The 14,638-nt window shown below is 34.3% G+C and overlaps 1 protein-coding gene across 1 annotated transcript; it reads left to right on the top strand.

Moving 5' to 3' along the window:
* Positions 1-19: 19 nt before the first annotated feature.
* Positions 20-10,514, top strand: LOC123523008 (protein pygopus-like). Its single transcript, XM_045300589.2, has 3 exons — positions 20-156; positions 6,215-6,276; positions 7,653-10,514. The coding sequence occupies exons 1-3, from the start codon at positions 129-131 to the stop codon at positions 8,235-8,237; spliced, it is 675 nt and encodes a 224-aa protein (XP_045156524.2). The 5' UTR covers positions 20-128; the 3' UTR covers positions 8,238-10,514.
* Positions 10,515-14,638: the final 4,124 nt, after the last annotated feature.

Raw genomic sequence — 14,638 nt, 5'->3', positions numbered from 1 at the left:
CGCGTGAAAATTGTAAACATCACAACGCAATAATTTTCCGATGCGCCGTTAAAATTCTGAGAGAAATTAAAAGGAGAAAAATGCCCTAAAATTAGACTTAAGGAGCATTTAAGAGAATAATTTGTACAATGCCAAGAGGAAGGGCAAAAGCGCTAAGTAAGCTGTTGTTATCTTACGAGTTCTTAAAATGTAGCTAAAGTATTTTAAATTTGTAATGTGTTTTCGCGACAAGATTTCGTGTGTGAGAAAAATGAAATGATAACATTGATTATTCCGTTTCTTAGATTCACTAATCCTGTAAAGTATACCTGTTTTGATAAAAGATGAGAGATTAATAATATGAACTAAGGCAAAGCCTCAAAGCGAGCTCAAAGAAATCGGATTTATCTAAAAATATTATGCATCATTTATTTGTCACAAAGAAACTATTCACTAGCCACAAGATATTCAGGAGAACCTATTCCTTGATCAAGAAGTCTACATTTAGTGTCACCATGCCTATAACAGTGAATATCATACGTTGCAAAATTTATGGGAAGCCGGTGTCACGGTGACGTCATTACCGCGTTCCCGTTTCTTTCTGCTTATAAATGACATTTTTTCAATTTTCTGGCCGATGCTTGATCTTTTAAATACAAATAATTTTTTTTTCAAACATCTGGAAATCATTCTTTCATTATTGTTAAGTGATGAATTTTTAGCAACTGAATGAAGTTCTGTATTCACTCCGGAAAGAAGTACTTCCTGTGAGCACCAGTCCGCTAGGGTGCGCATTTTTAAAACTTCCGACAAAACTTTTCAGATCCATCACCAAGTGTGAAAGTATACTTGCGTTACTGTAAAGCTCGATTCTCGAGCTCGCTATGAAAAAGGCAAAGCCTCTGAGCGAGCAAAGCTTAAACGATGAAGAAACTACTGGATTCACTGCGCAAAATAATTCATAACTTTATCATGACATCACAGTACATTAGCGGTTCTTATTGACGAATCAGAGAGCTGCATTTTCGAGTACCTGCCTGTTTCCACTTGGGTATAACGAAGTATATTTACAATGAACATAATTATAGTGACTTTACAGGGGTTCCATTTGACTCTGGACCCGGGAGATTTTCAAAAGACGGGTATGATACTTGCCTGTGCGTCACTCGGGACCCGGAGGCATTTTCCTTTGATAATCCTTCCTCTTATCATTCATTTCCTACAGTAAAACTATGTCCACGATAAACATGTGTATTCAAAATAAACACTCGCGGTCATGCCTTCCTGCCTTTGATCTTCTGCTAATTCCCGCCCTTTATCCTGTATGCCTGGCCGATTTTTCTTTATCAGCAAATTAGTCACGGCGAGTGCACATAGGTAATGAGAATCAGTGAAGTGTTAAGGTTAATTGATAAAGCGTATTGATTGTGTACTGTCAAAAAGACGCCAATTATTGAATTATCTGTATTAAAGCGACCAGCTGATTACCGAGCATGTGAAAAATGTCTCGCAAGATTTCTTCATGCAAACTTTGAATCAGACCATTGTTTAGTGATGGAACCTTAATTTCAACAATAAAATCCACAAATTTTAATGAATTTGGAAAGCAAAAATAAGTTTAGAATGTCCGTTCACGATTCTAATTACTACCGATGACATAAGCAATTTTTCCAAAATTCACTAAAAAAAACTGACTTTCAATGCAATTTTGAATGAAAAGTAGCATTATTACTTGAGGAACTATCTCTGGTTTACCTTAGTGGACCAAGTTACTGAACATAAACAACATGCAGACGACATTCTGAAAGTGTACCAGTATCTGGATAGTACGCTCTGGATGCATTTTTACAGAGTGTTTTAGCACTTTTCTGTTAAAAATTAAAATATTGAAGAAAAACCTAATCAAATTAAGATGAATTTTGATAAATATTAATTTAAAATTTGAGATTATATGACCTGAAACAGACATTGTTATTATGCTGTAACACGATGTTGGTTATATTGTTTTATTAGCTATTTATTACGTATTACTATATAAGAAAATATAGTCAATTGTATCGACGTGTTGGGACAGGACTCCTGTATTTTGGAAAAGGACCCTTGAAAATTTGGACCCAAGGGTCCTGGAACTCTTGGGTTTTCAGGTCTAGTGGAACCCCTGACTTTAGAAATAAATATCACACTATTTTAGAAATCAAATTAAGATTTTTCACTGCACATGGCCCAGATGATGCTACAAACAACAAAAATTTGAAGTTTCATTAAAAGATTATACCGATTTAATACCTTTATTTTAGTTAAATGTTTGAGATTTTACACAGGGAGTCTATGATAAAGTCCAAGTAAAATGTAATCAATACCCAAGTGAAATAAGTATCATTCCACAATGTTTTGGACATGTTAAAATTATGAATTCGCGAGAACCTATTCACTTGAAAAGAAAAAAAAATTAGTGTCATCATACCTGTAACAGCTAATATCATACGTTGCAAAATGTATGGAAAGCCGGTGTCACGTTGACGTCATTACCTATTTGCCGCGTTCATGTGGTTTTATTAAGCCCCATGTGGTTCTGGGACGATCTATGTATGAAAAGAATTGGAACCACTGCCTTACCCTTGCATGATCGTAAGAGGCGACTATTAGGGTCTTAACACTTGATTTTGCTGTAACTCCGTGATTCCAGCAGGTATACAAATTTTGATTCTATACCTCATGTTTTTATTTCAATGTAAATGAGATGTGAAACCAAAATTTGTAGTCCTGTTTGGCGAAATATAACCTATAATGTGTTGGTGCGCTGTAAAACCCAAATAAATAAATAAATTATGCTTATTAATGACATTTTTCCCATTTTCTTGCCAATGCTTGATCTTTTAAAAGAAAATAAATAATTTTTTCTGCCAGCTGGAAATCTTTTTTGCTTTATTTTTGAGTGATGAATAATATTCAGCAATCAAATGCAGTTCTGTGTACACTGTGAACAAAGCATTTCCTGTGAGCACCTGTCCGCTAGGGTGCGCTTTTCGTAAAATAAAAGCAAAATTGAAATTATTTCCATAACATAACTTTTTAAAAATAAAGACATCTAAATGAATTTAGAGATTGTAACTCAAAAATGAAATTAAAAAAAAACAAAACATTTTTTCCCCCAGACTTTGACGGAAGTAGAAAAAAATGGCGGCCCCCTGACGTCAACGAAGGTTTTTCAGCTACATCAGTTTGCCTCATTTGGCACACTTTTGTTATATTCGTCGACATGGCCTACACATTGCTGTAAGGTGAGCTATGCGCTCGAACTCAACAGTCTTTGTTAGTATATCTATTGTTTTACCAAAGGATTTGATAGTTTGGTACTACTCGATTGTTCCTAATTCCCTGTACCAAAACTACCATATCCATCCCATTTCAGGGATTTTTTTCAGATTTTGGGGATAGTACTGGTTCTGGTAAATTGAGAGAAAATGCGGTGTTAATTAAAGATTTTGGGAAAAAAGAAACTGATGCAGTTTCAATTATAGTACTAGTAGCAACCACAGCTGATAAGCTATTCAGGCTTCTATAATCTGGAAATTTCCTAATTTTCTTGTGTCACTGTACTTTTTTGGCTATAAAATCAATATTTGTTAAGATACGGTAATGAAACAAGCATGTTTCAAACGGTCATAAATTGCTCCAAATATGGCTATATAAATTGTTTTCCAGCTGTAAACCCCTCTGGCCCTAAGGCCTTGTTTATTCTGTAATATTCAAAGCTGCATGACACTTTCTAACAAGTTGCCGATAATTGCACTAATAAAGAGGCGTTGCATTCATTGGGTACCTTCTTCAAACAAAATGCGAATTACAAAATTCTAATAAATATTATAATAATTTATGTAACAAGAAAGCTGATTGGGCGACCTTTAAGATGGTAGGCGTGAAATTAATGTTTGATATTCATGAGGCCCCTAAAGTCAACTTGAAAAAATTGACAAAGTATGCATTTTTTCATATTTTCACAAAAAGTTATGAAAAACATAATGTTTACTGTTTTATTTGATATGAAAGTCATGTTTCTGGGTTATTTATAAGTATACTGAATTTTGTTTTGAAAACGGCGATCTTTCATATACAGAGGTCAACATGATTGTGTGCAATCCAGAATGGTGGATCACTGCAGTAATCGCCCAGAACACTTAATTTCGTAGCCATATGGCAAATATCAAGCCAACAACATAAATACTTTGATCTGAATCAATCGGTAAGTGAATAATTTATTTTGAAATGTTATATTTGTTTTTTAATTACAAGCAGTTTAAACGTTTTTGATGCAAATATTGAGAAGGAACATCATGTTTGTAACCAACCTCCGGATTCATCCCAGTCTTTCGATGTTTCGCTGAAGATATTTATTAAACTGCGTAATATTTTGGCTAAATTTTGTTTAAAATAAAACAAATTGATTATAAGGAAGTAAACTGCACCAAAGATTATGTTTATTTTCTAACAACTTCAAAAAATGTAATGATTATTTGCTCGTGTCTTTCGTACCGAAAATTTTCGTACCACGGCATTCGTCATTTGTCATGTTTTTAAACAAGATTTTTTAATTTAATTTAGATTTTTTTAAGGTTTTATACATTTAAAATACTTCTGACTTGCTAGGTAAATAATAGCTGCGAGTTCAAAATGACCAACTTGCCTTATTTCCTAGAATAATAATTAATATTTTCTATTAACTTCAGCTGGCAGAGATGCTTCCCCTAGGACCTTTTTGTCAGTTCTCTGGCATCACTCCAGAATTACTACAGACAGCAAAGTTTCCTTTGTTGGCAAGCTTAACCAATGGACTTGTTTTAGAACTAAAACACTACGCAGATTCGAAAAGTTTTACGCTACAGCAGTTTGTTGAGTTGTTGTCCAGACTCTGTCCAGCGTTTTCAGCAGCAAAGTCGGTATCATCAGTATATAACAGAGTAAATGTCGTAAAAGAACAGAAAAGAAAACAGTTTAATGTACATATATCATGTGACAGTGTTTGAGTGGCGATGAATTATTTTGCACTTGAATATGTTTTACATAATTATGGAAATGATATGATTATCATTTTACAGATTTATCTGAATGATGATTGCAATTTTGCTTAATACATTTAAATATTTCTTAATAATTTATTAAATAAATGTACCTAGTTTTAACTGCTTTGCTTATTTACACTTACAGAATATTAAACGGTTTATATGCCAGGTCATATACAGATAAAATTGGTCAAAAAATGACAGCCAATATTAGCCAATCTGAAAAAAACAATTACAGTATGAAAAAAATGTGTACCTGATCACTGTTCTTGTGAAATATCAGGATAACCCCTTCAGATATGGTTATAAAAACATCAAAAATGGCTCCTACAGGGAAAAAAAAAGTCATCAAAATATCTTTAAAGATAAAAAAGTTGTGCAAGATTGAAGTATTCTGTTGAATCACTCGGGTCTGCAACTTCGCAATATTTCACTTTACTTTATATAGAAAAAAATTCCAGAAAAAGTTGCTTTTCATAAAACTTTTTTATTTTTTAAGATATTTTGAAAATTTAAATAGTTCTGTGCTTGTTTATTCAAGCAGAATAGGATTAAAGTGTTAAAACAGTGAAAATTCATGTTTGAAAAAAACCCAGTTGTGGTTGCTAATTTTATAGTAGTGGTTGGGGCATCAGGTGTGAAACTCAATAGATTTATGAATGACATTTTGTGGATATGGTGCTTATAGTGCTTGAAAATATTTGGTGTTGGCCTTGCTCGTTTGGCGTCCGCAGTGGCAGACAAAGGATAAATCACACTGTCTCGAAATGTCATATTTCGGTATTTGGACTAATTTGGTGTTTAAGACTGGAAATTAATAATAAGAAATAATTAAACACTCCAGTGACAGCTGCAGCTTATTCAGATGTGCCAAGTTTCACTATCGAGCATCGCAATAGTTGAGCATGCTGTCTCCTATGACATGTTCTGATAGTTACACCTCCATAATGAGGTCCTATGAATAATATGTATCAAATGAATCATAATCCGGAGAAAAATACAGGAATATCAAAATAATACTATTGAGGAATATGGTCCAAATTTATAACTTTATATCACAGTTTTTTAATTTGCTAAAATTTTGAATATGCGATGTAGTGGAAATATTTACTCTGCAATATAATGGCAAATATTTTGAATTATCTTTCATTAGATTTCTTTTTTGACATTTGTAGATGCAGAGGGTGATGGATTCAGCCAGCCAAGTGCTCCAACAAAACGCAGAAAAAAATCAAGGGTAAGATTTCATACATTTTCAAATAACTACACATTAATGCTCCCTACCTTAGTAAGTCACTACCTTCAAGGTGAAGGTCACAATATGAGGTCAAATGTCGAATAGCTTTATTTCATTGTCACACCTTATTAATCTCTGGAAGGATTTTCTCTTCATGACAATGTGCAGAGTGCACAAAAAATTCATACAGTCGAAGATCAATTTCACACTTCAAGGTTAAAGGTCATGATCACAACATTTTACCTGTCTGTGACAAAGCAGCTTCTGGAGATGTTAGTCACCTTCAGTGATAACTCCAGTGTAATCATGTCCTTTCACTTGATGGACAGAATGAATGTGTCTTTTAAAGTGATCTGTTCATATTTATACACAAATGTATCAGTTATTTATAATAATTCAAGTTTCTTTACAACACTATGTGTAATTGTAGGTGAATTTTAGATTATTAGTTTGACTGTTCGAACAGTAAGTAGAGCTATTTCACTCGCCCATTTTTTGTTGTCATTTGGTTAAGTTTAAGCTGGTATTTCAGTAACTACTAGCGGGAATAGATTGAAACTTCACACACTTGTTCACTGTAATGATCTGATGTACAGTGTACAAGCAATGTTTTGCATTTGTACAAAGTTACACCCCTTTTTCTATGTAGCATGTTTTCTTGTGATCTGTTATTTCATTAAGCATCATATGAGTGGAAAGATCTACAATGTATGACTTCAAATGAGCCGCACCATGAGAAAACCAACACAGTGCATTTACGACCGGCCTGGATCCAGACCAGCCTGCCCATCCTCGCAGTCTGGTCAGGATCCATGCTTTTCGCTAATGGTTTCTTTAATTGCATTGACGCAATACGCTTTGAAAGCGAGCAGCATGGATCCTGACCAGACTGCGCAGATGCACAGGCTAGTCTGGATCCATACCGGTCGCAAATGCATTATGTTGGTTTTCTCATGGTGCAGCTCAAATAGTCAAGCATTTCTGTCCTCTAACAGCTCTTGTTTTTCTCACAAGTAAGAAATCAAAGAAAGTTTGTTCTCTATTAGTATTAATGAGCCGTGCCATGAGAAAACCAACATAGTGGGTTTGCGACCAGCATGGATCCAGACCAGCCTGCGCATCCGCGCAGTCTGGTCAGGATCCATGCTGTTCGCTTTTAAAGCCTATTGAAACTGGAGAAACTGTTAGCGAACAGCATGTATCCTGACCAGACTGCGCGGATGTGCAGGCTGGTCTGGATCCATGCTGGTCGCAAACCCACTATGTTGGTTTTCTCATGGCACGGCTCATTTAATGATTTTGCAGTATTACCATTGGATATGCTAGTGTATTACATGTTTGTAAGGGACTAACTTTTGGACTTTCACTGTTTTCAGGCAAGTCCTGGAACTCCAGACATGATTCCACCACCAATGGGTAGCTATGGACAGATGATGCAGGGAAATCCAATGGATGATCCACGTGGATATCCACCTAATTCCATGCCTTTTTCACCCAATTCTATGCCAGATGGCCCTTATTCAAGTCACATGGGACCAATGATGCCAGGTCCAGGTCGAGGAGGCCCAGTGCCAGGCTCTCAGGGACCGTATCCCTACCCAGGGGGGCCTGGTCCTGGTCCAGGGCATGCAATGAATCACCGTTTGCCTCAGCCAGGACAGATGTCATCTATGGGGCCACAAAGCAATGGAAAAGTCTACCCATCATCAGCCTCTATGGTGTTCAACCCATCTAATCCTAATGCCCCACCTATCTATCCATGTGGTATATGTCATAAAGAAGTGCATGATAATGATCAGGCAATATTGTGTGAGAGTGGATGCAATTTCTGGTACCACCGGAGCTGTACAGGTCTTACAGAGATAGCATTTATCATGCTAACTCAGGAGGTATTTGCAGAGTGGGCGTGTGACCACTGTCTCCAGACGAGAAGTATCCCACTTGTTAAAATGAAATCCTAAATATTTATCATTTGGTAATCCTGGGAATTGTTTAGTATTTGTGTTTGCCAGATTATGTAAATTCCTGTTCTCTTGTCATGCTTTATATCTTAAAAAAAAGATACTTCAGTGTTATGTAAAGAATTATTGAAATATTCTTGTTAGGCAAAACATAGTATGGTTCAGGTATGTTGGCTGACTATATTTTTGTGCCAACCCTAATCATATTTTAAATGAAGCATATTTTTCGGAGGCATTTACTAGTAGTGTTGAACATTGAATTTCATTTTGTTGTTAATAGAATATAGTTTGCTTTATTGACCTATGACATGATTATTTATATTTTGTCAATATCCTCAATGAAGAGCTGTGATGTGATCTAGACCACTTTTTCTCCACTTTAAAGGCATACGTTAGAGTCTGTGTATATGAGATGGGGGAAACGCTGTTTTAAAGCACAGATAATTATTTTCAGTATTGGTGACCTATGACTTTTATTGTATATCTTTGTTTCTTAGATGATTGCCCTTCAATATCCAAAGTTAGAAGAAATTCTGTCATTGGGAAAAATTTGCCCATCTTGTATACAGAGACTCAGAGCATACGCCTTTAAAACTAGATGACCACATTTCTCACTATTGAAAGGCAGGAAATTCATAGTGTAGAGGAGCATTTGTTTTTATGTTCAGGTATGTTACAATGCTGAACTTTCAAGTGAAATATTGAAATCATACACTGTTTAATAGTTTGTTCTGCTGAATTTTAAAAAAGATCAATTTCTATAAAAATGAGGCAGTTGGCTGAGATATATAATATTGCAGATTTGATTTCTCTCAAAGAATTTTGTGTGCTATTATCCCATTTATAATTGTCTGTTGCCATACCCTGTCTGCTGTTGTATCGTACATTTACATGTATAAGCATGTATTATTATTAATAACATGAGGGTACGTAAAAAAAATCCTTCTTACCGGTATGAGTTTTTGGTGTTCACTCTATCCAGTGATAGTTTTATGTAATTTAGAATTGCTGGAAGTGAAAATGTGTTCTTTATATTCAATATTTCACTATGAGCATATTTGCTGTTACCATTTTATATTGCATTGAAGAAAGAAAGGGGGAAATCTGGGCATTCACAATTGGTCTTTATAACTGGAAATTCTATATAACAGTGTCTGTTAAAAGTACAGTTTCTGTACATTCATGGAACATTCTCTCATAATGAACATTAGTGAGATTTTTAACCCTTACCCTGCTAAATTTCTATACTGAAATTGTCCATCTTTCAATTTGGAGAGTACCATTACCTGCTGAAAGGGGTGCTTACCAAAAAGATACTGACTGAATGGCGAACAGTGCAGACCATGATCAGACTGCACGGATGTGCAGGCTGATCTTGGTCTGCACTGGTCGCAAAGGCAGAATCACTTGCCACCAGCAGGCTAAGGGTTAAAAGTTTGAATTGACAGAATGATAGTATAAACAGTCAATAGGTGTTAAATTATGGCATCTTTCTGAACACAATGATGTTAGAGTCAGGTTGTTAAGTTGTGTAAATGTTTGTGATATGTTTTAGGGTTATAGAAGACTAAATTTGAGTGTTGATAGAAACATTTTTTTTTTTTCATTTTAGATCTGATTTGATGTAGTTACTTACGTTGTTAAACATTCTTTTAGATTGAAAATGGTATGTGAAATGTGCTGTTTGCTATGTATTTTTATATACTTATGATCTTGAAGTTTAAGAATTCTTTTAATCACAGCTTTTGCTTTTGGATATACTTTGAATATATTTGCATTGTAAGCAGGTTTTAGAAAAAAAATACAAAATTGTACTACTTTTTAGGTACAGTTTTATTTGTAACATAAAGAGTGAACAAAATATCCATCCTTTATAACTATTATAAGGTAGAGAGACAAGTGTGTAAATCTCTTATTATCTGAACATTCCAGTTAGCTTTATTTATTAAATGTATGTTTATTTAAGAATACTAGAGTATTGGTAACCATTTGTCTTATATACAGCTCAACTTCAGGTTGCCAAAATTTTTGATATTAAGAAAGCACTCAGATTTATGAAACAGTGAATGTAAAAATTTGTCAGTTTTGTAGAAATGTTCCTTCTCTGAGCCCCATTAGTTTTGAGGTATACATGAAACTTACAGAAATTGTATTGATAATTTATACACATTTCTCTCTGCTTGATATTTGATTATATAATTATAGCTAAAAGAATTTGACTTCAGGTTTTCTTCAGAGATGGTATGTGAATACATTTCTTTAAACACACCAGTTGTTTATCTTGTACTATTGAAAGATCATTTATTTTCTACTTCACTTCCATCTAGTATGCTTTATTGGTTTTTTTTGTCATGTTACATACACATCGTCTTTAGGCATAATGCTGTTGTAATACTTATTTTTTTCATTTTTTTAGGTCAATTTCACAACTTTGGAAGTCCTACTTGATCTGTTTATTATTGACAGTAAGTTATGCCCTTGTTTGGACTCTCAGTATAATTTTGGGTTTAGATACGTTAGTACATGGCAGTTACATATTCCAAACTAATTCAGATATTGGAATTGAAGATTCTACATGTGTACTTCGCAATATAAAAAATGAATGTCTGCAGGATCTGCTGTTCACTCATTGCCTTCATTGGGAATGTTGCACCATGACCAGACAACTCTCATTTACATCTCGCGTGTGAAGTATCTTTCCAAATGCAGTATTTTTCTCATAGGCATTGATTGGCATATGAACTCCTACTATTTTTTCTGTTTTCTACGATCAAATTATTCAACTCACTTGCATCAAGATGCCCATATGACATTTTTATTTTGGCAAATTTGGACCCTTTTTAGACTTAGAAATTTGTGCTTTTGTATAAGTTGTAATGTTGCTCAAGTCACACCTATCTTAATAACTCTGCTGAATTTGTTTTGTAAATTTAATAATGTATACTTCGGGAAATTGAGTTTGTGAATTATACATCTGACCCTTTATTTTGTCTAAATTACAGCCCTTGGGTTATTTTTCATGTTTGGTTTTGCTGAAGGTAATTAACATCTCTTTAAGAGGATAACGATTGAACTAATTAATTTCTTTCTTATTCTGATAATTTCAATCCTGTCGAAAACCCCATAAACTCTTAAGTTTTTCAGATCCCACTTTTAGACTTAGAAATTTGGATTATAGTTTTAACATAGTTTTGAGCGCCCAAAAAATCAATATGTTTGCATCGCCATTGGTCGATCGGTGCTAAATTCTCTAATAATAGTTGAAGCAGCAATGCCCACAACTGCGTGACCTGTCTATCTTGGCCAATTAAGTCCCTTTTGGATTTAGCTTCTCGGTTAAATTTGTTTGTAAGTGACAAGTTATATATCGATTACTAAAAGATATAGATTTGAAGATTATGTTATTCTTTTTCTAGATCATCCAACCTCACTGTTGGTCAAGTCCCATAACTCTGGCATGTTTTTTGGGCAAATTATGCCCCTTTTGACTTTGAAAAATTCTGGTTTAAGTTTTACATGCAAGTATCTATCTCCAAAACTAATGCAGATATTGAATTGAAACTTCACATGTGCCTTCGGGGTTATAAAACTAGTTGATAGCACCAAGTCCCATAACTGGTATGCATTTTGGTCAAATTATTTCCCCTTTTGAACTTAAAACTCTTTTGATATTTAACCTTTTTGGGTAATATTTTCATGCTTCTGAGACAATATTTCGAATAGTCGAGCTTGGCTGTCTTACGGACAGCTCTTGTTTTTATTTTCTTTTTCTATTTGATAAGACTCATTTATTTTCTATTCATTCCATTAAGTTAATGTTTTATGTGGTTTTATTGATTGTCATGTTACATACCACTTATACTGTCTTTGTCACTAGATTGTGTTTGTACCCATTGACTTATTTTTGTTACATTTTATTTTTGTACCCTGCATAATTTCATCAAACTTTGAATACTCTTCTATGTTTGCTTTTTGGATTAATTTACAGTGTTGCAAGGTTATGAAGCTGTGTTTGTGTACCAGTCTCAGTACTTAGGCATCTGATTGGTTGATTTAAGATTCATCGTAAAAGTGACCAATGGCAGTGGTACATATTCAGACAAGAGCTCAAATTCAGTTTTATAATCTTGAGACATGGTAGAGCAGTTATTAGCTACATGTAGTACAGTACTGCAAATAAAAAATGAAATGTTCTGTCAGGATCATGCTGTTCACTTTCAGATTGCCTATTGCAATTGGAGAGACTGTTAGCAAACAGCATGAACCCAGAGAAGCCTGCTCATTTGCACATCTGCGCAGTCTGGTCAGAATCCATGCTGTTCGCAAATGCAGTATGTTGGTTTTCTCATGGTGTGGCTCATTTTATTGGGCATCATGAGACGACCTTACTATTTTGCATGTGAGCATGTTTCTCAGGAGCTACAAGACCAAATATTTTCAGATTGTGAATACACCTTTTGCATCATGAGATTGCCTCATATGGCAAGTTTTATAACTCTGGCTGACATTTTGAGACTTTTTTCAACTGTGAAAATTTCACGTAAGCTTTTGTATCTAAGCTTGTAATATTTGGTTGGGCTTCAAATAGTCGAGCACGCTATCATTAGATAACTCCTGCTTTGAATTTGTTTTGTCTTAAATTTTAATATAATTGTATACCTATCTGAACGGAAGATAGAGCTTTTGTGTTTTTACAGATGACCCTGTTATTAGTCTAAATTTACAGCCATGGTGTTATCTTTTCATGTTTTGTTTGATCTGAAGGGAAATTTAGGGAAATCTCTTAATGATTTTTTTGTTGATAACGCAATTGAATCTCAATATCTTGAACTCTCTTATCTCTAAATTCTGGCAAATTTCAAGTCCTGTCCTGAAAACACCTGCATAAAATATCATTTAAGTTGAATTTCAGTTATCTCAAACTAAAACACTTGATTCCTTGGAATTTGAGATTATGAGTTTTAACTATATGAGCCGCGCCATGAGAAAATCAACATAGTGGCTTTGCATCCGCGCAGTCTGGTCAGGATCCATGCTGTTCGCTAAAAATTTCTCTAATTGCAATAGATTTTGAAAGCGAACAGCATGGATCCTGACCAGACTGCGTGGATGCGCAGACTGGTCTGGATCCATGCTGGTCACATTAAAGCCACTATGTTGGTTTTCCCATGGCTTGGCTCGATTATATTTTGATTTGTAAGTCAGACAAATTGTTTTGATATATGATTTACACAAAATATATATATATTTTTATGGATTGAATGTATATATACATATTCTTTTAATTTCCTCCAACCATAAGAGCTGTTGGCAGCCAATATTTTACTTGCATGTTTTTTATATGATGCACAGTGTTTTGATGAAGATATTTTTATTTTCGTGAACAATATACAATATTTTTAACTTTCTGATTTTTAATTTATGGTTTTTACTAACTTGTAAAAACGTCTTTACCAGGTATTTCAGGATACTTTGAAACTCAAATGGCTTGCTCAGATGAAAGAACCTGGTTCTACAATTTTAAGGTGTATCAGTTTTGATTGGCTTAGCAAATTGTCTTTGTAAGTTACTAAGTGATATTGTATTTCCAAATTTTTTTTCTCCATTTTTTTTAATTCCAGAAAAAAACATTTCAGAACTTTTAATACATACCCCATTTTACACATTTTTTATGACTAAAAGGTCATTGAGCATACTTTCATTTTGTCTTATATATAAGATCATATAACACATGTTGCAGTTATTATGTATTGCTGTCAGACACACAGAGCTGTTTATTTTATCCATTTAGCCATTTATTATATTCATGTAGCCATTACATATTTTAGATGTGTTTACTTAGCTGCAATATTCCTGTATCAAACATGTATTTACTGAAGTTTCATGCATGTATATTACTTGTTCAGCCATTGGTATCTGACAATACAAATTAAAACAGCAGTTGCTCAAAGCCGCAAAGGGGATGAGCAAAGTTGCTTTAGCTTTTATGAGCTTTGAGCAATCCAAACACAGGTAGACATAAGGAAAACTGGTGGATCCACATAAATGGATGGGGCCACACGGATTGTAAATACAAATAAAATTATTTGGACAGATGGTACATATGTCTCATTCAAGTGTATGTGTTGTATCAGTAATTATTTGCCCTAAACTTTTAGATTTTCATATCACCTGTATTTATTTGTTTAGTTTGTTTTTGTGCCATAAATGCAACTACACAAGTTAGTTGTGTGTAATTGCTCAGTTGTTTAAGGAACCCGCTCACAATTTTTTTGATGAAAAAATGAAATGACTCTTTTTAGCTCGACTTTTCGAAGAAAATGTAGAGCTATTGCACTCGCCCCAGCGTCGGCGTTGGCGTTGGTTAAAGTTTTTGATAAAGTCAAATATCTCTGTTACTA

This window comes from Mercenaria mercenaria, chromosome 8 (assembly GCF_021730395.1).
Source record: "Mercenaria mercenaria strain notata chromosome 8, MADL_Memer_1, whole genome shotgun sequence".
Taxonomy (NCBI): domain Eukaryota; kingdom Metazoa; phylum Mollusca; class Bivalvia; order Venerida; family Veneridae; genus Mercenaria; species Mercenaria mercenaria.
The sequence above is the reverse complement of the archived record's forward strand: the minus strand, read 5'-3'. Positions and strand labels throughout refer to the sequence as shown.